Below are 27,956 nucleotides of genomic sequence, written 5' to 3' on the forward strand. Positions count from 1 at the left end.
TCTACGTGTAATTAACCCGAATATAAATACGAACAGTAATGTTATATATAAATTTGAATTTAAAAGATTGTTGTCCATGCACTGTAACTATCATGCAATCAGATTCATTTGTACTATAACTTGATGGTAGGCCACCAATAAATAGATTTGGGGCCATTCCATTTAAGTTCTAATAATTCATTTGTTGAACAGTCCATTGTCAAATGCAATGCTATCTATACCTCTACACATCTCATATAACTCCTACCTAATATTAAGCATAACAAGTTGGAGTAGATCATCCATGTATAATGACACCATTTGCTTGTCTTTGCCTCTTTGTATGCCACAAAATAAAGGAATGGACAAAAGTAAAAGGTTGTGAGAAATTATCAAGAAGTATGTAGTCATATATGCATGCAGTTGGAACATGTGGAGCTTGTGAGAGGACTCTCCTTTGTTTGGATTAGGAAAGTACACCAACCATGGGTTTTGCTCAAGAAGAGAAGTACACCAACCATGTAAGCATGCATTTATAGAGTTGTTAGACCAAAATAAATCTATTCTTTTAACTTATTTATTAAAATGGATCACTCTTTTTAATTTAAATATTAAAATTAATCTATTTTATTGTAGCCGCAAGTAAAACGGTTAACCGTTAGTCATTTTGCCTTAAAATGATAATATGATTAGTGTTTTCTTATATAAAATACTAATCTTGTCAGCATTTCTATTAAAATGCCTTACATAATGCTTAATATCCCTTAGCTTAAAAAGGTGTTTATTTAGAAAAATACTTAACAGTTAAGTATTTTACTATTAGGGCTATAATATATCAGACCGATTTTAGTATTTAAGTTTGAGACTAATCTATTTTTGGTAAATAAATTTTAACATAGATATAGTTTGGTCAAAAACTCTGCATTTAAACAAGAGATGCAATTTTTTTATTTTAATTTTGTGAGCTAACTTAAAAATCAGAATGAGAAAGAGCTCCATAAAGGATTATGCTTGTTGTTATTTGATCTAGTATTTATTAGTTGTGCTTTGTGGTGAAAAAATAAAGAGACAAGGAAATGTTTTTCTCCTTGTATATGACCACTTACATTTTCCTTTTCTTAAGAAAAAAATGATACTAAGGTAATATACCAAGAATGTTATTTAATAAAGTAATCAGTGATACTCCTTTTGCAACTATAAAAGTTGAGTCAATTTGTTAGGCAATTTGGAACCAACCATTTCAAATAAAAGGGCTATCAGCTCTATTATCTATGTCACTGCATGATATAGTACATTATGCATTCCATATTAGTGGCATAGTCTCATATAACCAAGAGTGTACTAATGACCCTCCTAAACTTTTAAAAGTTATAGTATTTTTACTATAGCTAGTTGGCTTTTCCTTCTTTTTTTTTTACTTTTGCAAAGGTTTTATTTATATTCATTATAATTAAAAAATTGTATGCTTCAAATATAATTTTATTTATTTAATGTATCTAGATTCTATTTATGAGCTCTAACATAAGCTATGCAATACTTGATGGAGTGAAAGATAGATATAAATAAACTCAAAGAATAAAATAAGAAGTTTTCAAGCTAGAGTTATAATCAACAAAAAAAAATGGTTAGAAGATATATGACAAAGACTTTTCATATATAAGACATTTAAAGATAGTTCTAATAGATTAAGATTGAATATAAATAACAAAAATTCTTTCCAAGAAGTGTGAGCCTATTCTAAGGCATTCAAAACTATATACAATAATAATAATAATAATAATAATAATAATAATAATAATAAGTACGTAAGAGTCTTTTATTATTAATTAAAAAATAAAATATAATTAAGTTGATAAATACTAGCTATACATAAATTTATTAATTTATTTATGCAGACCTGTATCTGTCCCATTCCAGCTGCAAATTGTACCTTGGAATCTAAGTACCACCTCAGCTATCAGGGCATTGGCCGCTTGCAAATGGGCCCCACTACTCCAGATCCAAGAATTGTGCCACACGTGTCTCTCCCACAGCTTATGTCTTATGTGATGTCTAGCGTAAGCAACGTAATTTTAAGTGTTACGGCCGGGAGACGTAACACCCTCCTTTTTATCGCCTTTTTTTTTCTTTTCTTTTTCTTTTTCTTTTTCTTTTCTCTGCCTCCTCCTTTTCTTGTACCTTTCGATTTTTAACATTAAAATTAATAATTATTATGGGATATGATGGGCATGTGACCGGATAACTATGAAGGGGATAAAGTTACGGACTCCTTTCGACGCCGTTTACTTAACCACCACGCGAGCTATTAATATTAATATTTCCTAACTTTTTTTTTTATCTGACCGCCTGAGGAGCCGTCTGCAGCCTGACTGTCGTTACTTGTGCCGTTAACGGCAGGGAAAAGATTACCGTTATGTAAAACGTGGCACTTTGTGACAGAAGAGTCTCACGCCCAAATTCACACCATCCGGCAAACGGCCAATAAGATGTCAGGTTATATTTTATATATACATTCTTACATGTTAAAAAAACTTGAAATAATAAATATATATCCGTTATTCAGTTCTGGAATTCGGGGATATTATAAATAAATCTACTATCCGTGTCTATATTAAATAATAATAATAATAATATCTGGTCCTCCTTCCAAGCTAAGGTGGCAGAATTTGATGGGCCCCAAACAAAACGTGACTGTGCGGCATAGCCTCAGATATTTATTATATTTTTGTCATGCTTTGCATCGCCGTCGATAGCCATACGTACAAGAGATCGGGTCTTGGAATCTCTATCTAGGAGATAAAAAAGATCAAAGTGATGTACTCTTCTTCCATTAATTGTTTTCTAACTTTATATAGGTCCTCACCTATTACTATTAGAAAAGAGTGATGTATCCTGTGAAAGATCTCAATTATTCCTACTCTTTTGAAAGTGTTTAGGCTTTATGAAATTTCTCTGAGCCCTAATCTCGATAGCATCTACTGATAGAGTGCACTAGAGCCAAGTATCTGTGGCGGGATTTGGTGAGATATAAGGAGGAGTGATGTATAAATTTGGTAGGATGTCTACTTTGATTATAAAATTAAAAATCTAAAAACTATCAGCCCTCCTCTAGACCACCTAGGAGAGATGGAAATAAAACTCATCATAAATAACGTCCCTTTCGCACAAAAATATCAAACTCCTATGTCATCAAACAGTAATCAAAGTGGGGGAAAATAAAATTATTTAAATCCACAGCCGTTCACGTTTTAGATTCTTGTTGGGCGGTCACGTGGTCCACTCAACGACCCCTTAGCCACCGTGGACCACCGAGATGGATGATCTCGCCAAATGACACGTGTCTATCTAGAGAGTTATAGTGTGGGGTCACATGTCAACTGTCTCAAAACAAAGAAATATTAGCCCTCCGGACCAGTGCGCGGACGTAGCAGCCGTCCGATGACAATCAGAATCTAAACCAACGGTGGGTATTTGATTTGTGGGGGGAGATATCCCAGTCGAGAGCTAGCCGACACGAGCCGTTGGGCTACAAGACAAGCGGCGAGCCGAATACTGATAACTGACGGCGACGTCAGGAAATCGTCGGCGCCGTGAAGTTCTACCGTTATCTTGTATAAAAGAGGCCACCTAAGAGCTCTTCCCTCCCCTGGTTCCCCTCACCGCTCGAGATCGAGAGAGAGAGAGAGAGAGAGACAGGACAGACAGACTGAGACAGAGATAGATAGGTAGAGGCGATGGAGTCGCCGGAGACGAAGGATTCCGGCGAAAGGGGGATAGTGGAGCGGATCAGGTCGGGGGAGGAGGAGATCAGGATCGAAGCGGCGAGGGAGATCCGGAGGTTGACGAAGACGTCGTCGAGGAATCGGAGGAAGCTGTCGGAAGCGGTGGAGCCACTCGTGCAGATGCTTCACTCCGGAAGCGTGGATGCCAGCGAGGCGGCGATCCTTGCCCTCCTTAATCTTGCTGTTAAGGATGAAAGGTTCGGCCTTTCTAGTTCTTTCTATAAAATTTGTTTTTTGGGGTATAATTTGATTTAATTTCCATTTATTTTTAGAGTATGGGTTGTGTTCTTCAGCATGATTAATGTTTTAGTTTTTCCCCTTTTCTGATTGTTTGTGCGTGTGTTGGTGTGAAATGGTTGCTAATTATGTCATCTCAAGGTTGAGAATTTTGAAGGATTTTTAGATGATGGTGTTGTATTTCGCCTTCTATGATGGTGATAAATCGTTGCGTTGGAGGATCTATGGGATTAATTTCCTACGTGTGAGATCTTATTGATTTGACTCGTGCTCTTTTACTTTGAAGATCTGATGATCTTGAAGGATAGCACCTGCACCCTAGAATCAAAATTGCTCCTACTCTGTGATAAATAACAGTAATTAATTATGGAAGTTTCTTAATTAAATCTAAGTAGATAGGAATAGGGACTACCTAGGCTTTGGAGGTGTGTGGAACATTGGTTGAAGATTAAACAGTCTCACTGCAGGGATGATCATTGATTGTTTTCAGGATCTAACTGCAGACTGGTGACACCTCTGTCGCTCCATTTTTTGGATGAATAGCCAGTGTATTCAAACCAGCATGCCCATTGCAAGAGAAAGAGAAGAATTGAAAAGTCTAAATGGAAAGTTCCATAACATAGATCTATTGTGTTGTTCTTACCCTTTAAGGAGAGTTGGTCCTAAAAAAGGGACATCCGTATGCTAGTATGTTCCTATATTTATGTGGGAGAGACGGGTGGTAAGTTAGGTTAGTTCACTTTGTAGCTAAATCTTCTCCCTTCCTAACCTATGAGAATGAAATTCTTTATTCTCTTATAAAATTGCCCTTTTACTCCCTTTTCACTCTCCATTTGTTTATCTGGACAATTTAAGGATTTAAGAAGTATAAAAGTCTCATATTTTGTAACCAAGAGCTCCTGCAGAGATAGCAGAACTCTTAGTCTTCTATGAGTCCACATTAGCACTACATCTTGTCCTGAGCTATATATGGAGTTACTCCAAATCTGCAAATCCAGGAGTGAATTGCAGCTTTCAGCGACCCTTCCTTTTAGCTTTCAGAACTTGTTAGTTTCAACATAATCTAGATGACAATAGTGGTGCAGTACCTTGTTTCTCTCGTATGTTTTTATTCTCTGCCGGAATCTAGATTTCTGTTTAACATTTGACTGGCAGTAAATATTTCGTTGATGAACTCAGAGATTATGCATCATTCTATCTTGGTTAGATTTCTTTCTCAAATTTTTACATTTTTTGGCAATTCTTTTCAACTCCATAAAATGAGAAGAGGAAGAATTTTTTCTCTTGAGATGAGAAGATGCAGAGCTCTTTAATCTTGATTACATTTAGGTTGGTATATTGGCTGTTCCAAAGATTTTCTGAAGAGGATTTAACCTGTTTATATGGCAACAGTCACTTGGCTTAATTTTTTGGGATAACAAAGAGCAAGTTTCTTGTCTTGCAGTTCAATATCCATACTTGGACAGTGGGAACCCAACTTGTATGTATTAGGAACACAACCAAGTAGAATAGGCCCAATACTTATAGCTAGGTCTTCACACATGTTGTCAGTTTTCTATGTTCACAGTTGTTATCGTTGTCTCAACATAGGACTTGGAGGGCAATTATTAGAGGATCAATGACATATTAATATCAAGGCATAAAGTTTGAGCTTTGGCATACTGTTTCTTGATGTAACTATTTCAGTATGATGTGATCCAGCAAAGCACTGTTACAGACAGAAATCCAAGGGATGGTTTTCCATCCAGAGTTCCTTGCTGTTTAAAATGTCTATTGTTTCTGTTGCATTGTATATGAGCCATGTGTAGATAGATGTCTGGGTGAAAGATGCTCATGAAAGATCACTTTTAGCATTGAACATATAGCTACTTCTAAGGAAAAGGGTACTTAGTCAATTGCCCAATTACATGGTGCCTTTTATGCTTCTTTATTTGGTATGTACTGTTGACTATCAAGTGTTTGATGATTGAACTTTCAATATTGTCTTAGCCCTCTTAGTTTTTCTTTGTAACCATTTAATGTTTTAACTGTTGTCTACTATGGCATCGCTACTGTTATTTTTCCTAAACCTGTCATAATTTTTATCTACAGGAACAAGATAAAGATTGTGGATGCTGGTGCACTTGAACCACTTTTTGGTTTCTTACAGTCCATAAATCTGAACATACAGGAGTACGCAACTGCCACTCTTCTAACTCTCTCTGCTTCATCGAGCAACAAAGCAACTATTGGTACCTCTGGTGCAATCCCTCTCCTCATGAAGATCCTTGCAGATGGAAATCCACAAGCTAAAATTGATGCAGTTATGGCTCTCTACAATCTATCCACCATCACAGATAACCTAAAGATTATCCTCTCACTCCAACCTATTCCCCTTCTAGTTGACATACTGAAGGACTGCAACAAATCATCCAAAACAGCTGAAAAATGCTGTGCACTTCTGGAATCGTTGATGGGTTTTGAAGAAGCTAGGACAGCTCTGACTTCTGAGGACGGTGGAGTTCTCACTGTCGTGGAAGTTCTCGAAGAAGGCTCTCAACAGGGTAGAGAACATGCTGTCGGTACACTACTGAGCATGTGTGAGGTTGACAGATGCAGATATAGAGAGGTTATTCTCAATGAAGGAGTGATTCCCGGTCTTCTAGAGCTCACAGTTCATGGGACACCCAAATCCAGATTGAAGGCGCATGCACTTCTTGAGCTGCTGAGGAATTCCCCATATCCAAGATCACAGTTTCATGCAGACACCCTTGAAAACATTGTGACCAGCATCGTGTCTCATATAGATGGCGAGGACTGTGCAGGAAAGGCAAAGAAGATGTTGGCTGAAATGGTTCAAGTCAGCATGGAGCAGAGCTGGAGGCATTTGCAGCAAAGGGCTTTTGTTTGCACCCCTACCAAGATGCCCGTTGGTAACTGCCCTTCTCAGGTATCCTCAAAGTAGATCCAGTTTGTCTTCCTACATAATGTTCCAGTCATATGGATGATCAAATTTATGATGGAGAAAATAATACGATAGCAAGATGATGCCAGTCCAGGCCTGTGATGGTTCGCAGTGACTGGTAAAAAGTGTTAATAGTTATAGTTAGGCCTTTGTGTTGTCTTTACTTTGTGGATGTTTTATCAGGGTAAGTGCTAATAGAAAAATAAACATTCAGCTGTTTGTGCTGATAGCTTGATACTTTAATTAATTCCTAGTGATCTTTGCTTCTGTTTTAGTTTGAGTTTGTACTTGGGGGCATGCCACTTATTCCTTTCTTAGTACAGGTAGAAATATTAGATGAACTGAAGTACTTCTTCCATTGTTGTTTGAAAGCAAACCATCAACCAATATTCCTCATATTAGACAGTGTTCTTCCAAATTATGATATTGCCTCATTATCTTCAGTTTTTAATATATCAATACTTGGACATTGCATAGGTACAAGTTTGCTAAATATTTTACCAAGAGATTAAACAGAGTGATATATAATAGGTAGAACATATCTATTGCTGGAGTACCCAGCATACTCTTATTCTGCCCAAAGATAATTGAGGATAGCATATCAACCACAAGTAACAAAAGCAAAAGTGAAAGACAAGTGCCAAAAATTGTTTAGGGTATACAAGCTCTCCCAAGAGAATCTCTCAAAACCTATCATAGTAATTTAAAAATATGAGATAATTATACCTAAATCTCATGAACTATTACTACACAATATTTTTTTGTGGCACTTTGATCCCTCAACCCTATATATATCTCTTACCCAATTGACTATGTTTAGACGAAAAGAAACAAATGTTATTTTACTCTCATTGCGCTCTCTCTCTCTCTCTCTCTCTCTCTCTTCCTTTATAATAAAAATATCAAAGTGACAGAGGCATTTAGAAAATTTAATATAGATGAGACAGTCAATGTGTCACGAAAAATAAATTAAGAGATTTATATAAAAGCAAACAATAATTCATGCAATTTTGGTATACTTATCTCTAAAAATATAACACATCTACTCTAGACAAAATATAAATTTTCACTGGTTTATGGGCCAACATACTAATTAGAGTTCCTCTCCCTTTCAACATCTCACAGTAGTTAAAACCTAACTGAAACAAATATAATTAAAACCTTTCCAGTTTCTAGACAGAGTATTTTGTTGAAGGTAAGAGGATCCAAGGAATTGATAAGTGATAGATAACCAAGCTGTTCACAGTCCTTGCCCAGCAACTGCTATCTCTTGAGGTTTTTATTTCATTTGTTATAAAATATAAATAGAACCATAAAACACATCTCAGGAACACACAAGATAGAAGCTTTCCATAGATATCTTCTTTAATTTATTTTATGTGAAAAGATATAAAACTATAAATTCGGCCTGGAATTAAATGGAATAAGCTTGATTCATCATCTCAGGCTCAAAATTAATTTTCAAACAAAGCTTCATATATAAATATATATATATATATATATCGACCGTGAAAGACTTACCGAACCAACTAATAGCTAATTCTCTCGAAAATATCTCTCTAGATAGCTAGATTCTAATTGCGAGTTCTGAATATAAACCCCAACATTGGGGTATAATATGGCTTGATGAGATTAATAGATCCTTAACCCAACAAATCTGGGCCCACAACTAAAACAAATTAGCCACACACAACATTAGTGTTTGTCCAATCTCTAACTTGCATACCTTCTTATAAATTGCATGTTGGTTTCCACTCTCATCCCAGAGTTATGAACTTCTTCAAACCTTTCCCTCTAGATCTTATGATGACAGGAGGAGTTCAATGCCAAGCATGTACTTCTCTAGATTCAATATCATAACCTATTGTTTTGAATATAAATTCTAGTTTTAAGTTTATTTAGCTCGTTTGATATTAGAAAGTATTGTGTTAGAAGTTTCTCTATTCTCTTCTTTTTTTTATATTCTATATAAGTTTTCTACCTAATAACATTAATATGAACAATCTAGTTTATTCTTCTCTCTCTCAAAGAAAAAAGAAACAATAACTTAAGAGTTCTTCATAACTATTGGAGTCATCTCTCTTTGCCTCTGCAAGTCATATTTGTTTAATGCACTCATATTACTCAAATCAATTGACAACTATAAAATATAAAGAAAAAGAATTCTTACACCCAAATCTAAATATAATACTGCTCAAATATTTAGCATATCAATTTTTTTTTGAATTAATTTACTTAAGAACATAAAGTATGTCTTTGTGGATAGTAATGGGTAGCTTACTTTATAGATCCTACATTAGAAAATATAAGATACTATTCTCGACTAAAAGAAAAAAGAAAGTCAATAATAATAGCGTATAGAGAAATAAATATTTCTCTTTGTATACTTTTCTATTATTCCCTACTTCTGGAGTTGTCAGACAAAAGAAGAAGTTATTCCTTGTTAAAATATGTAAATATGAAAAAAAATGGAATTATATCCTCTCCACATATCTATAGTATTTGACAATGGAATTTTTTTTTTCTTTTTGTCTTCTTTTTAAGAAAGTGGCACATTCAGCTATTAGAATTTTATTGATTGATTTAAATATTGCTTTAGAAAATTGAGCTGACAAGGATTAATTTGAAAATATGAACTTGATATTTAGGTATTTTGAGTTTGGTGTTAAACTTTTATATGACGTTTTTTTTTTTAAAAAATCTTTAGTAATAAATTTTTGATAAATCCTACAAAATTGGGTACTTCTATCTTGGTAATTTTCATATTGTCCACTCTAAAATTATTTGATATTATGTTGAATTGGAAATCTGATTTTTAAACAAATTTTATATTAAAACTTTTAAGTGTATCTATTATGAGTATATAGTAAATGTGATCATTGGACCCAACTCGCTAAGCTAGAAGCTGGTTTAGTTTCAGCCCTTCTCAAGCCCGAAATATTACTCGTCGGAATGAACTAGGCAAAGGTTCAACCTATCCTAGCCTATTATATGTGTTCGTGGTTCAGCCTGCCTGATAATCATTTATAAGCTTTAGTTTACAATACAACCTACATAGGTACAAGCTGAGAACATTTCATATAAAGCATGTTATCAATTTCTATATAATTGGTCGTTCATTAATAATTTCAATATATATAAAAAAATAATTATCATATATATTTTGTAATTTAATTGTTGTTTCTTCTAAGTTAATGTAATCTTCGTCACTTCTTTTTCTTGGGATTCTTTATCACTTCTACTATTATTATTATTCTTTTATCCATGGTTAAGAACCATTGCGAGAAAGACAGTAGATAAAACATCAAAGTGAAGCTTAATGGAAAAAAAACCTTACTACAAGATATTTAAGCATTAGTGGTACTTAGCATTTCAAAAATCAACAAAATGTTGATAATACTAAGTTTCATCCACATTTTTTTTATCAATTGTTGAATAAGTTATGTTACGATAATAAATTTGTAAATGTCATTAATATCAAATGAAATTCTTTAGTATCTTAATTTTTATTAGCATTTAGAAATGTTAGAATTTATAATATGCCATAGTGTCTTAGTTTAATCGGTATTTAGAAATACCTATAAATACAACATGTATTAATTGTTTGTATTTAATGAATATTGGCAAATTATTCTTGTCGGGTGGATATAAATGAAATGGATCATGGTTTGGATCCCAAACTTCCACCAAAAACTCCTAAAATTTTCCACTTAATATCCTTCAAATTTTCATTAAGTAGAGTATCCTTCCTCCGTCCATTTTGGCAAGTCTTCTTTCAAAATAAAATAAATAAATAAATAAATTGGCATCAATCTTCTTTACCAATTTTTTAGGGCTGCTTTTGTTGTTCAAATCGACCCCATGAATATTCAAAATGAAATCAAATCCGAATTAAAAAAATAAAAAATAAAAAAGAATAAATAAAGTCCAAGTAGATTGATTGATCGATCATACATACTATACCCTCCTTCCCATTTTACTCATTCCATTCTCCAAATAACCTGCAAAAGTTGTTACTCCTCTCATCTTATTTACCTTTAACTAATCCCATCACTTATTCGATACTTATCCACACTAACTCATAACTACTAATAAATCTCTCACTACTCCATTATCGGATACCTCTCTTCACTTCAGCAACAAACAATGGCTTTCAGACCGACCACATCGAGGAAAAAGCGAGCAAGTTAGAAGAAGGTTCACCTACTCTACAACCCCACCCAAAGACCTCAAGCTTCACTTCTAGTGCTGCAATAGTAGAGCTTATGAAGAAATTAAATATATATACACACACACACTTTTGCATGCAACTTTATAAATCTTTTTCTAGTCATATATCTCTCTCTCATGGTGGATGATATTGTGTTATCATGGCGGAGACTCTCGGTGCCACTATAAGAAACTTGACCTATAGTGGCATTTACTATTCCGATAATCAAACAAATGCCACTAATAGTTATTTTTATCGGCATTTATTATTGACCGCCAGTATAGATAGCATTTAAGCGTCATTTTCCCATATGCCACTAATTTGAGATAAAATATCACAATATTTTTGCTTTACCGAGCGCCCAGAAGGACAGGTGAACCAAAAGTGGAGATCAAGTTCATAGTTATAACTTTTTCTTTTTTCTCACTTATCTCTTAATTCACAAGTTCGTAGTGAAAAGACATAAAGCTAGTCGAGCCCTTCAAATCATGAAGTATACATCAGGCACAAAAAACTTTGCTCGAGTTTGTGAGGAGGAGGTATTTGGTTAGATATTATTACATTTTTAAATTCTGAGTAGAATTACTCTAGTATTTTTATCATATTTTAATAGTAACATGAATCTAATTGAGCTATAGAGATGTAAAATTGAGGTTCTTCCTAGTCGTGCTAAGGTCTTCAAAATAACTCATATTCATAAAGATAAGAAGCATATTGATGAAGAATCTATTCACAAGATTATGAGTTTTAAGTTGTTGTCTTATTTTTCTTAAATTTGGTAAATCTATTGATATTTAGTTACCCTATTTATATTTTATGTAGAATCAAATTGACTAGCTTGAGGCACGAGTAGGGAAATAAAGAAGATGACATCACACAAGGTGACATATACTCTCAAGTTTTTGGAAAAGAAAAACATGGCCAAGTTCGTGATTTAGATTTAGATCCCTCCCCTTCTAACATATGAGGACCCAAACATTCATTAGTGACATAGATGAGAATTGCCTCAGAGGCTAAAAAGAAAAGAAAACAGATGAAAAAAATCGTGTATTGAGAGAAAAATTAAATGCTATGACTCAGGAGCAAGCTGATATGAAAGCTGAGCTTGCAGAGTTGAAGGCAATGATGATTGCATTTTAGAATAAATTGATTCAGAATTATCAAACCAACGAAGAGCCAAGGGATATGCCTGATGGTGAACATACATATATTATACAACTACCTCTTTATAATTTATGTTTCTTTTTAGAATCTCACTTATTGCATGTTTTCATAATGATAGGGTCTCTAATGTTGTGCATAATGCATCAGGAGTAGAAAAACATAACTCATTAGAATCTAGCTATACTAATTCATCTTATCAAGTGATAAGATAAGATTAATGAGTTATACTATTTTCTATTTCAATTATACATTTTATATATTTAGATATCTTTCAATAACTTATTGCTTATTGTTTGTCTAAATTGACATATGTTTTATAATATATCTGTGTTGATACTTTTGTATTTTTATTTTCTTCATATGACAAATTGCTATTCAATTAAAATATGTAAATTTTTAATTTTGACAAATACTTTCAGCTTTTCAGCTAAGAAGGCAAAAAAAGATCATGAAGCATCAAATAAAGTAAATCTATAAATACTCATATATTTGTCTAACAAGTGTCAGTCGGACATAGACACGACATGCAATTTGAATTATCTGTGCTTCGTAGCCCTTAATCATGATCACTTCTTTTTCAATAATAAATTTTAATTAAGATGACTCAGATATCATTATTAAAGAACATTACACTCATATGTTTATGTATATCAATTGACAAATTGGAGACATGACTTTTTTCAGCATCAACTAAATCAATAGGCAGAACAATTATGCATAAGTGTAAATTAGTAGGAGACATAATTTCATACTAGGGCAAATGAATCTATAAACTGCTATCTTTGGGCTGACTCTAATGTTGTTGGCTTGATTACTGATTTTCCTACTTAATGCTATATTAATTCAATAAATACTTGTATTGTTCTTACAATCCTTCTAATAGTTATTTCACTGCTTGTACTATGACACCTTTACACCTACTTATGAAGCATTTCTTGTTAATCCTGTTATAAAATTTATTCTATTAAGCTACAAATATTTGTTACTCTAACATATAAATCATATATAGGGTGGTAAAAAAGTTGTTTTGATATCAATTAGAAGACCTCATCGATCGGTGGCATATTGAGTGGTTTATAGTAAAGATCCCTCAACATTAGTTGGAGGGGAAAGACTTGAACAAGAATTTTGGGAAGTTTACATAGAAGTAGTTGTTGCACTAAATGAGCCCTTAATAAGATGCCATAGCAATATTGAGGTCAATTGGAGATACCACTACAAAGACAATAGCTTGGCTTTCTTACTTAATAAAATTTTATACATTAAGTGTAGGTTTATTGTATAATTCTCTTTCTTTAATCTATGAATTTTATTTCACTTTTTCAAGTCAAACCACGATGAAGGTGAAATACAATAGCGATACCTTAAATTTTGGATGTGTTTGATATTTTATCTTTCAACTACTTTATTTTGATATGATCACATTTTGATGATTGTATATCTAAATGAATGATTCTAAGTATAGCATAATATAATCTTTTTGGATAATTGTTGATGTGTATACTAATAGATACTTTTGTATTTTCCTTTGAAAAGTCAATATGGATATTATTTGTAAACTTTTGTTTATATGGTTGTTTTTATTATATATATAATTTTGTTGATATATAGTAGAAAATAATACTATGTTTGATTACACTATCACATGATATTTGAATTTAGCATAATTATAGTGCTAAAAAAATTCAATAAATAATAAAAATAAATTAATTAGTTTTACTGGCATTTTTGCAATTGCCACTAAAACTTGTATAGCCAAATATCTTCGCCGGCATATACGTAATTGCCGCTAATTATTTACCGGCATTTTGAAAAATGTTGTTAATTATTTGGCGCTTTTACTAGCGTTTAATAAAAATGTCATGAATTATATCTAACCGACATTTAGGAAATGTCACTATATATTTAGCGGCAATCGGTAAAATATCACTAAATGTTACAACATATTTTCACTAGCATTCTTAAATGCTCCTAAAAATATCGTAGATGCCACTGTTTGAAACTTTTAGCGGCATACATTATATGTCGCTAAATATTATAGAATGTCGGTGATGTGCAACACCGACACGACTTTAAGCAGTAGTTGTAGAAATGCCGGTGCTGATCTATAATGGCATTTTGTAACTGCCGGTATAGCTTGCATTTTCTGTAGTGTATGTTTTTTTATCATATTTGTGGGCTGAGCGGCCATTATCAGGGATAAGATGTTTTCCATAGTGACTTTTCCGGGGATCTACATCACTTGAGGCCTCATTGTGATGGCCATGATTTATTCAGTAGGTCACATCTTAGGGGCTCATTTCATTCCTGCAATTATCATTACTTTCACCATCTTTAGAGGCTTCCCTCTAAAGGAGGTGACCTCTCTAGCTCTCTCTCTCCCCATAAACTCTTGAAACATGTATATGTATTATGACCAAAAGATATTAATATTATAGTTTGTTTCAATACTTAAGGGTTTCTTTTGCATGGCAGGCACCACTTCACATAAAAGTATAATTACTAGGAGCAACCTTGGGAAGTGGGGCAATCTACTTGTTACTGAACCCTAAATCTGAGCACTTCTATTGAACAGTAGTCCTTGTTGGATCTGACATACAATCTCTCGTCTTGGAGATTATTATTTCCTTCTTCTTGATGTTCATCATCTCTAGCGGGACGATCGATGTAAGATCGGTGAATAATTTTAATCTATTTATGATGCATTTTTGCTACAAATTCTTTTCTCTATTTATCTTTGTTTTCCATTTCTTAACTTTTCTGCTTTTTTGCTTCTACTACTATAGATAGAAGAGCATCCGACTAGCAAATACGCTAGGTTTTAGATCTCAATCTTGCATAATTGCAAGGTTTTAGATCAATAAGAGGTTCTATTTGCGATATCATTTGACTAGCAAATACACTGTTCTTAGAGAGATACTAAGATTCTGATAGGTATTATTGTTCAATAAGACAAGTAAAATAATAATTGGTGTTATTGTTCACTAAGATTATGAGTTGATCTTAATGAATATATGTGTTAGTTCGGACATATATAAATGTGATAAGCTTCTTCTGTTTAATGTTTCCTATATCAAAATGTTTATCCTATTAATTTCTTGTGATAATTACACTTCACCTCTTGTAGTTTAGCCCAATTATATGAAACCTTTTGGTACTTTCAACTCAAGTATTTAACCCCGGCTCGGATTAAAAATTATCTAGTTACATATCTTGCATATTCGCTGTTCTATTATTTATCCTAAGGGTATAATCTAGTCCTAAAATTAAAATAATTATATTTATAAACTTAAAAGTATAATCAAGATATAATTTTGTAACGATCATGTGATTTGATGTATTTAAACTTAAATATTTGTTAAAATTGGCTAAATAACAAAAGAAATGCAATTGTATTGCTTTTATAGATTTTCTTTTAGTTTTTAAAATTCTTTTTAGAACTATAAATATATTATTTGAATATTTAAAATGATCCTGAAAAATTAGCCGTCCGACTAGGTGTCCCCTTAGTTAAATAGTTATTATTAAATCCAAGTGAGATCCACGAAGAATGGAAGATGACATTTAAAAGAAAGGATAACCTCTTTGAATGGATGGTGATGACTTATCAAATTCTCTAATACTTATAGCACTTTTATGATGCTTATGAATATTCTTATTATTAAATCTTTTATTGGCTAATTTCTTGTGATCTTCTTTGACGACACTTTAACATATAAAATTAATAATAAAGAACATATGAAGTATCTATATAAAGTTTTAAAGGTGCTAAAGGAGAAAAAGTCATATGCTAAAAATGTGAATTCTTGCAAGTAGCTTTTATCTTCTTTGGTTACGTTATCTTTGCACAAAAGCATCAAGATAGGCCCCTTCAAAGATTCAAGCTTTTATCTACATAGCATGTATATACTATAGTACTATAGTTCATGACATCAAGAGTTTTTATAGTGTTTGGTTTAGCCTATGATTGCACCTGTTATGGATTGCTTAAAGGGCATATCCTTCAAATAGACAGGTGAAGCATAGAAGAGCTTTAAAATTCTCAAATGAAGGATGATAAAAAGCTCCACTTCTTCTACTTTTATTGCTATTTCGTGGAAATCTTTGAGGTAGAGTAGTACTCCAAATATTGGCAAAAGTGCAATTTTTAACTAACAAAGTAAATCTATTGCATTCTTTAGTAAAAAGTTGCACAATTCTCACAAATACTACTTTGCCTATGACAAAGAAATTTATGCTCTTATTTGAGCTTTCAAACATAACATCATTATCTCATATCCGAAGAGTATTGCTCTCTTTTTGGATCATAAAGCCTTGAAGTATCTGCCTAGCCGGCGGCCCAACGCATCAAATTTTGCTAGTGCTAAAGATCAAAACCGTATCCAGGGAGACTTAACATATTTTAGAGTTCTTAAGGAAATGATTGAATTAAAATGCAACAACAAAGCTAATGAAATATTGTTTAAATGTGCATTCCAAAGATAAAAGAATTAAGAAAGATAGAATTCGATTAGACTTTTGTCAACTTTAATCATTTATTAAGTAGTAGTGCAAATTTATAAGAAGAACCTTTATAATGTCATCGCAAGCTGAATAAGTCTTTTATTTTGAAGATCATGACGAAGCAAATTGGCATATTATCATTCAGACAAAATCTAGGGAGTTTTTGGATGTGCCCAAGAAAAATAATAATGACAATGATATTGAGACATATTTTCGTAATTTAGATCATGATAACCTAAATTGATAGCATTGAAACTAATGATATTGATAATACAAATTGGATATGAATATATATACTTGACATAACAATTAATGCACATTTATAATTGAACAATATCAAAGATCAAGATCTAATTAATGATTCAAGTTCTTCTCTAACTAACTTTAACTAACTTAATATTGTCGAGGTTCTTTATCCTCTTGTTATCTCTTATGACTTTGATTAAATCACATATTTTTTTTAATTCATTTTCTTTGTATGCTGTCTATTAATCCAGTTTTTATGATTTAATTACAAATGGTGTTACATATATATATATATATATATATATAGTTTCTTGTAAACGTAGTGCATTGATCGCATATGTTAAATAAATACATGTTATATGCATGCTCTACAAAAGTAGTCGAGCTATTAGAGATGAGTAAAATATGGCTCTTAGTTGGAGATAGCTAACTATTTATTTACCTTTTGAAGTTCATGAGAAGTAATGTTGAAATATTCTCACATAGTTGTTGGTCTTATTATAGTCACTGTAATGCAAACTGCGTTAGGTCTGATTGACTTACTGAGCTCTATATTGGGCTCGATGAATCGAGTTTATTTATCTTTTAATTGATTAATATTTATCTTTTATATAAATCCTTAAAATAAGTCTAGTTATATTATGTAAGCTCTTAAGGTTAGTTAAATTAAATCATATAAATCTTTAAGACAAATTCTAATTCGAGTCATATAAGCCTTTAGAGCTAGTCCTAATATGACTCATTATACCCGACCTCTATATATGTAAGGGGTTGAGCTTCTTTGTTTAATCATCCAAGAAATTATTGAGTTTAGCTAATTTATTATTATCACATTTATTATTTTATTGTAGCTGTTAGATTGTTTTATCTTTGTAGGAGTAGATTTTACTCGTAAAACCCTTATAAGCTTCCGAACTCTAGACATCACCTTCCTACAAGTGTTGTCTAACTGTTTACATAAAATTTAAGAAAACACCAACTAATTCTAGCAGAGTTGGTAGGTATATTTTTTCATGACCATGGAGGTTATGGGATTGATTCTCGACGACACACATGACTTGAAGCCTAAACTAGACAGCTTACTATATTAACTAAAGTTTGATAGAGTCTAAGTGTCTCTATATCTAAGGAGGTTGACCTTTTGTCCGACTAATAATCTATAATAAATAATAATAAAAAAAACTCGTCATTTTTTCGATACAATAACTTGTTATTTACTAAAATGTCCTCTTTTTTCCTTTTCTATCTCTTCGATCTTCTCTACGACCCTTAGCAGTAGTCCATGAAGCCAAAGCACTCTTAAGTCTTAATAGGGAGTGTAATTATAATTTAACTAAAAGTTAAAACAGTTGACGTCAGCTGTGGACCCTGATGACGAAAGACTTATCCAGATGCCGGACCTTGGGTCCCAAACTTTGTGCCACTTCACCAACAAAGGACCAAGGGTCCACTGAAATCTGGCCATTCAATCATCATCACACGGCTACCGATAAAGACAATACACCATTCCTTCCTACCCAACAAAGTCAAGATGCCGGTTCTCCGACTTTTTTAATACATCCCCCTTCATCGGATCACCACAAGCCCCAAAAAGTATTACGTGGCAGTTTGATATTAGTGGAAACAACTGTTCCTGTTTGTAGCAAATCATGGGCAAGGCCCGGGAGTGACTTTCACGTGCTTCTCCCACCGATTAATCCGTGAGCGACCGTTACATCACTCACGTCCAAAAGGTGTCTTTATTTAATGGACGATCGGGATTTGTGAATCATACGTAACGAATCTTGGTGACCGTCGGATAAAAAGAGGCAACGGACCGTGCGGTGTAACGCCAACGGAGGCCTCGAAACGGCGTTATTAAAGAGAAGACAAAAAGGACTGCAGAGGACAGAAGCAGCGAACACTCCCTCTATCTCTCTCGGACGATCGCGATCCCGTTCTTTGTTGTCGTGCATCGATCAAGTTTGGGATCTAGAGCGGTAGATTCGAAAGTGGTTTCGCAGTGTTGGGAAAGTGGTTTCGCAGTAAAAGATCGGGCGGAGAGCTTTCGATCGACCTCCGTGGCGGCGGACTTGGCTTAGAGGTGAGATTTGGACTCCCCCAGACGCTTCTGCTTCGAAATCATCGTTCTCTTTGGATTTTCAAGTGATTCTTGGGCTTCTATTGTTCGGTGGACTCGTGACTAGATTTGTTAGATTTGTTCTACGTTTTAGTTTCTTCCATCTCATTTATCCAATGGTTATTTGATGATGCTGAAATCTTATGTTTTGAACTGGTTTTGGTCGGAGAGATGCAGTTATTTGTGCAGTTTTTTTTTGTAACGGGAAACGTTGATATACTATATTATGTGACTTTTGCTTCACTTTTTGGATAAGATTTGGTTCAGAGTATCTGTAATCCGATGCAGGAGGAATGAGGATTTTTTTTTTTTTTTTTTGGAATCCACAGGAAGTTGGTGGAATTGATAACAAAGTTGGTTGTCGCGTAACTTTTGCAGGTGCTTTGGTACATGTGAAACTCTTATTGGCTAATTGATGGCAGGGGAAGTCGAAGATTGCCTCACCTGTCAGGTTTTTACCTCCATTTTACAATTTCTTTCTTATTTAGGTGTGAGATAAAGTAGATCGAGAGATTTGTGCAAATCTATTACTTTGGTTTACTTGTAAGACCTGCACTGCATTATAGTTACTTGCCGGTTTATGATGGCATGAAGAGGCTAAATTTACACCCACAAAGATCTAGACGACAAAGATCTTAGAATGTCTGAGTAGGATAATTCAAATGTTGCGTGGACCCAAGAACTAGTGGCATGTGTGATTTATTCAATTTATGTTGAGGCCACCTTGTCATTACTGTAGTATTGTCTATGATGCAACCTATTCATCTAAAACTCCTAGTACCCAAAATTGTTACTACAGTTAGGAGGTAAGGCATTAGGCTAGTTTCTTCCAACTTACTATAGATACAGTTTCTGTGAATCAAAGCTTTTATCTTATTTCCACTGACTTATAATTCTTTGGGTCTAAAAGACCTGATTATCTGATTAGTATTTTGAACATACTCTAACTAGCTCTTGCTTGAGTTGCTCCTAAATTTCTCTCTTTTAGTTTATAATATTCTGAAATTCACAGGCTGATAATTTGCCCACTGGATCTATATCATTTGGACGCTTTGAAGCTGAATCATTATCTTGGGAAAGGAGATCATCATTTTCTCACAACAAATATCTTGAGGAGGTCGAGAAGTGCTCTACACCTGGTTCCGTTACACAAAAGAAAGCATATTTTGAAGCTCACTTCAAGAAGAAGGCTTTGCTGAATCAGGCTTCATTAGGGAGTCAAAGTGACACTGAATGTCAAACAGCTGAAAATGATAGTCAAGAACATACACACCACATTGAAGACTTTGTAAATGAAGGTAACAGAGAGCAGTGTCATTTCGTTTACTCTGATGAAATGCCAACTATCTCATATGAGCAGGAAACTGTGGAATATGAACAAGAAGAGGTGATCTCACAATCTGAATTACTGTCAAAACAAAAGCAATGTAATGATGAGGGTGTCACAGACCCTGGTACCGAAGTTCTAAATAATGCTGGTACAATTGAAGGTCAGTCTGAATGTCATATGCTTCCATCAGATAAGGATGACATACATGTAATTACAGATCAGAAGCCTGAAAATGAGGGTGGGGCTGCAGAAGAATCAACAGAAAAGAGAAGCATTTCAGCTAAGAATATTACAATTACAAAAAAGGAGGCCCCTAGATATAAGAAAATTGAGAGATCATCTAGGGTAAGATCGCAAATGCTATTCCTTACTACTATTTGGATTAGCAGGCCATGTGCACACTGTTTCTTTTTCCGTTTGCTTCGTGGAAATTACTTTCAAAATTTTATCATCATACTTTAGCCATAGTTGACAAAAGTTGCATTCTTAGTTGAAATGCAAAGCTTTTAACTCGGAAGCCTCTTGGAGTGATGCCTGTGTGGATTCAATCTGAAGCATTGGCTACAGGAATAGTTTCAAATTTCTGTAAAGCCCAGTCTTATCATAGTTATTGTGAGAAAGATTGAAGATAGGAACTGGAGTTCTGGAGGATTGCAATCTCCTGGCTATTTTTTTTAGTTTAACATTCAGCCAAAGCCATGGGGTAAAAATTTGGTGTAAAATATTGTGGACCATGATTCAAGGATCCACGGTCAGTTTTGATGATGCAGGGCAAGTCTGACCCTTCAGTAGGTTTGTTATTGGAATCAGTGTGCTCATTATGATTTTCCTGATATTTCTGCAGTGACAATATCACTGAATGTTTTCCTCACTTGTTCCTTTCCTGTTACATTGTCAACTGTCCTTGCCTGTGATGATTGTCCGCCGATGTGATATTACATTGCCTTTCAAACATTGTTTCTACCTCTGATATTAGCCATACTTGTGTAAACATTTAAAGTTTCACTGCTCTACTTGTTAACCTCTTTTACCGCAATCATTGATACTCAGTCACCTTTGCAGCAGCCTCGTATTATCACCCATCTTGATACCCACCTTAGGTATACATTGTTTTCTCTCTGGCATCACCAGCAATGTTAGTTTGTCTTAGACACCTATGACGAATAACCTAAATGAGTAAAAGGGCTGCTCTCAGGCCTTGTTGCATGCCATAAATGCTGAGAGTATTTTGTTGTTGGGAGCTAGTGCCAGCAGGGAGGCCAACTGATATAAATTTTACATCATGTGATATGTATTTTGATGCATTTTCAATATGGGATGACATTTATATTTTTATTATTTCTACTGTCTTTTCTGTAAGAACTTATTGTTGTGTATGGAACTGTTAATTTAGGTGAGGGAAGCAGTTGACAAATCTTCTAAGGCAAATTTACGGAGCCTGCTTCCTGTTAGAAATAGTTCAAGAAGACATTTGATGGATGGGTGTTCTTTCTCTTCTGCCAAGATTACCAAAGCATTGGATAAGGTGGAAAGGGAGAAGAAAGTGAAAATTGAAACAGGAACACAGTCGTCTTCAAGGATAGTGCAATCTTCTGGCTCCAAAAATCAGAAGCCAGTGGTATTGACTTGTGCTGCCAATATTTGATATTATTTCGTTATTGTGGCAGTTTATTTTACTGGCTCACCAGTGTCTTTTACAAGAACCATATTTTGGAGCTTTGAATAAGTTATATGCTTAAATTATTCAAACCTTGATAGAAGTTGCATAATGATAAAGAGTCTGGATATCACTGGACATAATAATGCATTCAAATCATGGGGATACAATATTAAATTATTTGGTCTTTAAATATCCAGTGAACATATTCAATCCTTCATTTTGTTTCTAACAGGCAATTTTCACGTATTTGTACACAACTTATCATTTGCTAAGTGAGCTTCATTTTGTTTCATTGTTCTTGGTGCTTCACGAATTCTTTCTAAGTAGTTGATCACTCACAGGATTCTGCAAGCACAAAAATTACAGCGAGACATGGGACTAGAAGGTAATGCTCTGTTACCATTACATACTAACACAATTTTTTTTTACCATTCTTTTGGACCTCTAGGTTTTTTCTTATCCAGGAATATAAAATGATAGTGACTTGGTAAGTTGATATATATTTACAGGGAGAAGGTCGTTAAAGAAAAGAAAGATGTTACTATCCGTAATCCAATGTCTGGGAAATGTGATGTTGAGAACCCTGCAAGCAGGTTATTGAACATCTCAGAGAAGTTATTTTCTTTGTTCCTTCTAATTTCCTGAACAAATGTTTATCAACATAGGTCCACAAAGTATTCTAGTTCAGCTATGTCAGAAGTGAAGGAAAGTACTGTAGTCTTCAATTTCAAAAGTGATGAAAGGGCTGAGAAAAGAAAAGAGGTAAAATATAACAGTTTCAAGAGTAGTGCAAAGTTGTTTTGTTTTATATTATATTTGACTCATGGTTTGTTCATCTTATCTAGTTCTACACAAAATTGGAAGAGAAACTTCATGCTAAAGAGGCTGAGATGAATGAGATACAAGCCAGAACGCAGGTCTGCTTTACAATCAATGTGGATGAATTAGAAACTTTTGTTTTCTGGTTTCTCATCATTGAGATTTCTTATTTGTGGTTTTGGCTTTATCCTTGTCTCTTTTTTCCATCCCTGCTTCTTGCTTTCTCACCAAGCTAGTGTTGATTTTGGGAGTTTCCGGTGCCCTCTTGTTGTTTTTTGGTGGTTATCTCTCCAAACTCATGTTTTTTGACTTTTGAGTTTACTGTTCTTTGGTTTGATTTGCACCATTGTCCTTTAGGAGCACTGTTGTTAGGTTATTAACTTCTTGCTGTACCAGTTACTTTAGACAGATGTGCAAATATCTGACGTTAATCATGATTGAAGCATGGAAAATGTTTGTTGTTTAAATATTTAAAGAGATCAATATCCTATTCATTCTTATCATTTTTTATATTCAACTACCTATAACTGATGATTTCCAAGGGTTTTGAGCATTCTACATGACATGTTTTGACCAATGAAGCTCATCATTCTGTTTTGCAGGAAGAAATAGATGCGGAGATAAAACAGCTTCGGAGGAGCCTAAACTTCAAAGCAACTCCTATGCCTTCATTCTATCATGAATCCTTACCAAGATTATCTGATGGAAGAAAGGTATTAACTATTATCACAAATACGTAATATGCTAATTGCTAATATAATCAGGCAAATCAGTAGCACATGGAACTTTGCTTACTTTTTAGTTTTACGTGTCCTATTGTGCAACATCCTTAAGAATTAATTGCCTACATTCACACACTGAAACAAACCTCTTTTGCATTTTCTTTTTAGAGGTTTAAATATTTAAACAAAATCTTAGATGATGCATGTTACTACTACTTATTACTTGTTACTATTGATTGTTTTCTTTTCTGTCATGGTTCTCGTTGCATTGGAGGCAGATGTCAGTCTGTAAAACATGATTTATGTACTACCACAGAAAATCTTGCTGGTTCTCTGGCTTATATTTACATCCTCTTTCAATGTTCAGCACTAGGTTTACATTATTAGGCTTGTTGTGAACTCTCTAAGTAGATATCCGTAGTTGATCTAGGATACTTGAGCAGCAACTGGAAAATGAAAAATTACTGCTTTTCTGAACTTGACATGAAAAGCATGTAATAAAATTAAATAGTCAAACTTTTAATTGTTAAGTTCTGCAGTATCTTATGATAGGTAGAGATAAGCTTGGATAGGTGGATATGTACCTTCTGCCAATAGGTAGAGTCACCAAAATCACAATCTATTGTGCAGCCGCAGAAGTGTCAGATGTTTTGAGCCAACTAAATCTAGGCAGTTTCTATTTTGTGCTAACAGCTGATCAAAGATTTATTTAATATTTTTTTGTTCTTAATTTCTGTATCTATTGACTGCTGTATAATTTTGTTTCACTGGTTATCAAGAAGGAAAAAGAATTTACCCAAATAACTTTATGCCCGCAAGACTCCATACCATAGTAACTATTAACAACTATTAATGATGACCTACAGATAATGCCCAAGAAATCTTCAAGGCTGCAAGCTGGGTGTACAAGTTCTGGATTTAAGATCTCACCACGAGAGATATCACCTGCATCGGCCAGTCTAGCAAATGAAGGTGGACCACCCAATGTTGAATCCAAGAGCCCCATTCATCTGGACCATTCTATTGCACCCAAAAATGGTAGGGGCCTTTCAGTACCAGAAAATGGAACTGATGAAAGCCATGCATCAGAATCTACGAAGAAGAATGAACCTGGGAAGATTGAGGAGAGGGGGAAGATCAACATACGGCAACAGCAAGGAGTTGGAAGTGGGAAGAAAGGGGAGGTTACTAGGGTGAGGAGAAATATAGTGGGGAAGGCTATGAAGGGCATTGTTGGTGGTAATGTAGCAGTCCATGTTGCTTCGTGAGATGCAGGTTTATGCCATTGTTTCATTCATCAACTACATACAATAAAATGAAAGCTGCAGAAAAGTTGGATATTCTTCTGGTATGGTCATCAAGGTTTTCTGCTGTAGTTGTGTCATTTCAGGTAAATCTTTCTTTCACGTCTGTTGGAGATTCTAGTCATGTTATCTTTGCCAGAATGGTAGTTTTTAGTCATTTAAAATCGTGAGTATCATTGTTAATTCTATCTGTAACATATTCTCCACATCGTATGCATGACTTTACCATTCTGATGCAGTAATTTGCACAGTTTATTTTCAATGTAAGAACATGTTCTAGTGTGTTCCAAAATGAAATGTCTCTTTTGCATATCATCACCCACATTATAGTTGTATCTTGGATAACCTTCTTTCGACATACTTGTAAAGTTGACTTTTTTTTTGTGTGGAAAAAAAAAGCATCTTCTCATCACTTATTACATATGTTCTATCTATATACTTTCTTTTACTTAATGCTCTTTAGATGGTTTTTTTTTCTGCATAGGTGGGAAAAGGGAGGGTCATTTAAAAGAAATGAAGAAATGAAGAATATACTTCACGAACAAGAGTATGCGTTCTTTTTTGTTATTTGAATATAAATAAATAAATGTATATACACATTCATGCAAGAGAGGAGTCAAATTGCAAATATGTCAGAAAGAGTAGGTTCTTTGTGATTCCTAAAACGTAGGTGATGATATTCAACATAACTGAAAGTAAGCTTGATGGTGATCAGTAACACGATGGAGAGATTGCAACAAGTATCATATGCTTTGGCATTGGGACCCTAGTTCTGTGCCATGTACCTCTTCCTATTCTTAAACCCCAGTTTGTAGAGATGGCAATAAGATTAGCTTTTATTATAAAGGTGTTTATTGTTGCTTTCACTTTTGTGGAAGTTTTAAGGAGCCTTCCGGCTGTTTGGCTCATTTATCTTGCAGTAAGTCGCTTTTCGGTGTTTATTAAAAAAGACTGGCAAAGTGAGCATGTTCTTTTCATTTGCAACAAAAGCTATGTTTCTCCTTGGAAGTTGAGTATGAGAGTAATTGTCTCCCCTAAGTATTAGAAATGCTATAATTTGGCTGCTATCTTATCAAGTAAATGAAAATGAAAGTTATGATCTTGCCTTTCTTTCTAAGTTTCTGCGGTGAAGCATTAGTGAAATATTACATATTATGGTGTTGTATGATTGTAAGAACGACGTTTATCAGAATGTATATTTTCCGATATGAACAAAGTTATCTTGGTTGGCGATTCTCTGAAACAAATGTGAGATTTAGCAAGCCCATGGAATATGAATAAAGCTTCTTTTTACTCAGGACTCGTACCATTGCGATTCTATATCTACAGAGGAATGACCTGAACGGATGCAGTCCTCCCATGTGCCCATGTAAGAAATGGTCGAAATGTGCGTAAAAGGATGCAAAGCAATTAAATTATACCACCCAAAAGTATACTTTATTGAAAGATATATGCTTTATTTTCTAATACTCTGCTAAATAAATCACCGACGAGTTTAGAGAGGGAAAAAGAAATCTCTTTTTCTTTTCTTTTTTTTCTTCTTTTTTTATTTATTTATCATGTTTCCACAAACTCTTCCCAGGTGAGAGGCATGGCAGGTCTACTAGTGTGATGGAGGATTCTTGGATTCTTGAAACTCCTGTTGCCCTGTCACCTATTTTCGTTTAACATTTCTCTGCCTCTGGCTCTGTAGCTTGATTTATTTACAAATCAGGTCTGGGATGCTAGTTGGGTTGAAATTTGTTTTGGGGAGGATGCCCTCTCTCGAGTCCTTATCCTGTTGGTTGGCCCAGTGCCTCTAGTTTATAGGTTTGCAGCTGGGGCTGGGACCAGTGATGAGTCTAAATGGATGTTTGGCGAATACTTTGGAGAGTGTGGACTGCTTCTCAAATTGAAATGCTCATGTGGAAAGTCAGCAGCTACTTACTAACTCCTAATGGCTTGTGCCCTATTTGCTCAGGTGAAGAGGAAACAGTCGATTACCTCCTTGTCAAGTGGAATATTATGGAAGTGTAGGACTGATGGTGTTTTTCAGCGGAAGACTTTGACGTGCGCATAAGCCTTTGAGAGAATTATGAACATGGCTTTCAAACTCACTCGGTGGCGAATGACCCTCTCTACGCCGAGGCCCTTCGCTTTGCCCTACTCTTGATCAGTATAGTCTCCCTACTATCCTAATTGATCGGATTCCTAGTCTCTCATTTACATTCGCTAAAGAGAAAAAAAAAATTACAAATCTGATCAATCTCTTAGATCGGTTTATTTCACTAGCAATCATATATATAAGATTCACTTATAATCATACATACTGTACTCTGAATAGCTATTGATTGAAATTCTCTTGCTCGAACTCCTTGATGAACTACTTTGAACATATATTGTCTTTATTAATTGTCCTTAACTCGATGTTGATTAAACTCTCAAAAACTTCGTGCAACCCGGTTCAGCTTCTCGGGTGCTCGATGATTAGTCTCTAATATAGCCTAGCACGTGTGCATATGTAGGTGACTGTCATACTTTGATAGAAAGTATGCTTTCTGAAAGACTAAACTCATAGATGACAACTTAACTTCGATGAGTTTCTTCAGTTGGGTGAAGTCTCTAATTTTGCCTCTAAATTAGCTTCGCCGACGTGTCACAAATTGTAGCCAGTGATGACTTTCTTATAATTGAAAGAAAGTTGAAAGCTTTAAGAGATTCTTAGAAGGGATGAATACATTCATTCTACCTTCAAATACCTCTTATAGAATTTCTGTGAGAAACCTCTCTAATTCATACTGGGTCTAAAAAAAAATTCCAAGAGTAGATTTATTTTTGAACTTTTCTTTGTTGTTCTGTACGATTGGTCCGAACCGATTTGAGCTTGGTTCACATTTATCTTATTTTCCTCAAGTGTTTCGCCGTCAAAACTGTGCCACGATTCGAACCATTTAAAAT

The 27,956-nt window shown here is 34.3% G+C and overlaps 2 protein-coding genes across 9 annotated transcripts; both read left to right on the plus strand.

Annotated features, from left to right (window-relative positions):
• Positions 1-3,540: 3,540 nt before the first annotated feature.
• On the plus strand, positions 3,541-7,216 carry LOC140782273 (U-box domain-containing protein 45-like). The gene is made up of 2 exons (XM_073128755.1): positions 3,541-3,958; positions 6,090-7,216. The coding sequence occupies exons 1-2, from the start codon at positions 3,714-3,716 to the stop codon at positions 6,940-6,942; spliced, it is 1,098 nt and encodes a 365-aa protein (XP_072984856.1). The 5' UTR covers positions 3,541-3,713; the 3' UTR covers positions 6,943-7,216.
• An 11,732-nt stretch (positions 7,217-18,948) lies between these two features.
• Positions 18,949-27,393, plus strand: LOC140782108 (protein WVD2-like 7). Of its 8 annotated transcripts, none has more exons than XR_012107794.1 (13): positions 18,949-19,148; positions 19,563-19,635; positions 20,197-20,859; positions 21,908-22,132; positions 22,516-22,559; positions 22,684-22,767; positions 22,840-22,936; positions 23,020-23,091; positions 23,596-23,706; positions 24,582-25,105; positions 25,504-25,566; positions 26,318-26,388; positions 26,980-27,393. XR_012107794.1 is itself a non-coding variant. In XM_073128495.1 (11 exons), exons 3-11 carry the CDS (start codon positions 20,477-20,479, stop codon positions 24,981-24,983), a joined length of 1,356 nt encoding a protein of 451 aa, XP_072984596.1. In that variant the 5' UTR covers positions 18,955-19,148; positions 19,563-19,635; positions 20,197-20,476; the 3' UTR covers positions 24,984-25,329. The 8 variants fall into 8 exon arrangements, 4 of the variants coding, with proteins under 4 accessions (XP_072984594.1, XP_072984596.1, XP_072984597.1 ...); XR_012107796.1 differs by lacking the exon at positions 25,504-25,566 and having other exon boundaries at positions 18,955-19,148; positions 20,197-20,482; positions 20,545-20,859; XR_012107795.1 differs by lacking the exon at positions 25,504-25,566.
• Positions 27,394-27,956: the final 563 nt, after the last annotated feature.

Source organism: Typha latifolia, chromosome 2 (genome assembly GCF_019914945.1).
Source record: "Typha latifolia isolate L0001 chromosome 2, TyphaL0001v2, whole genome shotgun sequence".
NCBI classification, from domain to species: Eukaryota; Viridiplantae; Streptophyta; class Magnoliopsida; order Poales; family Typhaceae; genus Typha; species Typha latifolia.

Coding starts and splice junctions, on each gene's coding strand:
- LOC140782273 (XM_073128755.1), top strand. CDS start 3,714: ATGGAGTCGCCGGAGACGAAGGATTCCGGCGAAAGGGGGATAGTGGAG. Junction 3,959..6,089: donor CTTGCTGTTAAGGATGAAAG/GTTCGGCCTTTC, acceptor TTTTATCTACAG/GAACAAGATAAAGATTGTGG.
- LOC140782108 (XM_073128493.1), top strand. CDS start 19,600: ATGGCAGGGGAAGTCGAAGATTGCCTCACCTGTCAG. Junction 19,636..20,196: donor AAGATTGCCTCACCTGTCAG/GTTTTTACCTCC, acceptor TGAAATTCACAG/GCTGATAATTTGCCCACTGG. Junction 22,768..22,839: donor GTTGAGAACCCTGCAAGCAG/GTTATTGAACAT, acceptor TTATCAACATAG/GTCCACAAAGTATTCTAGTT.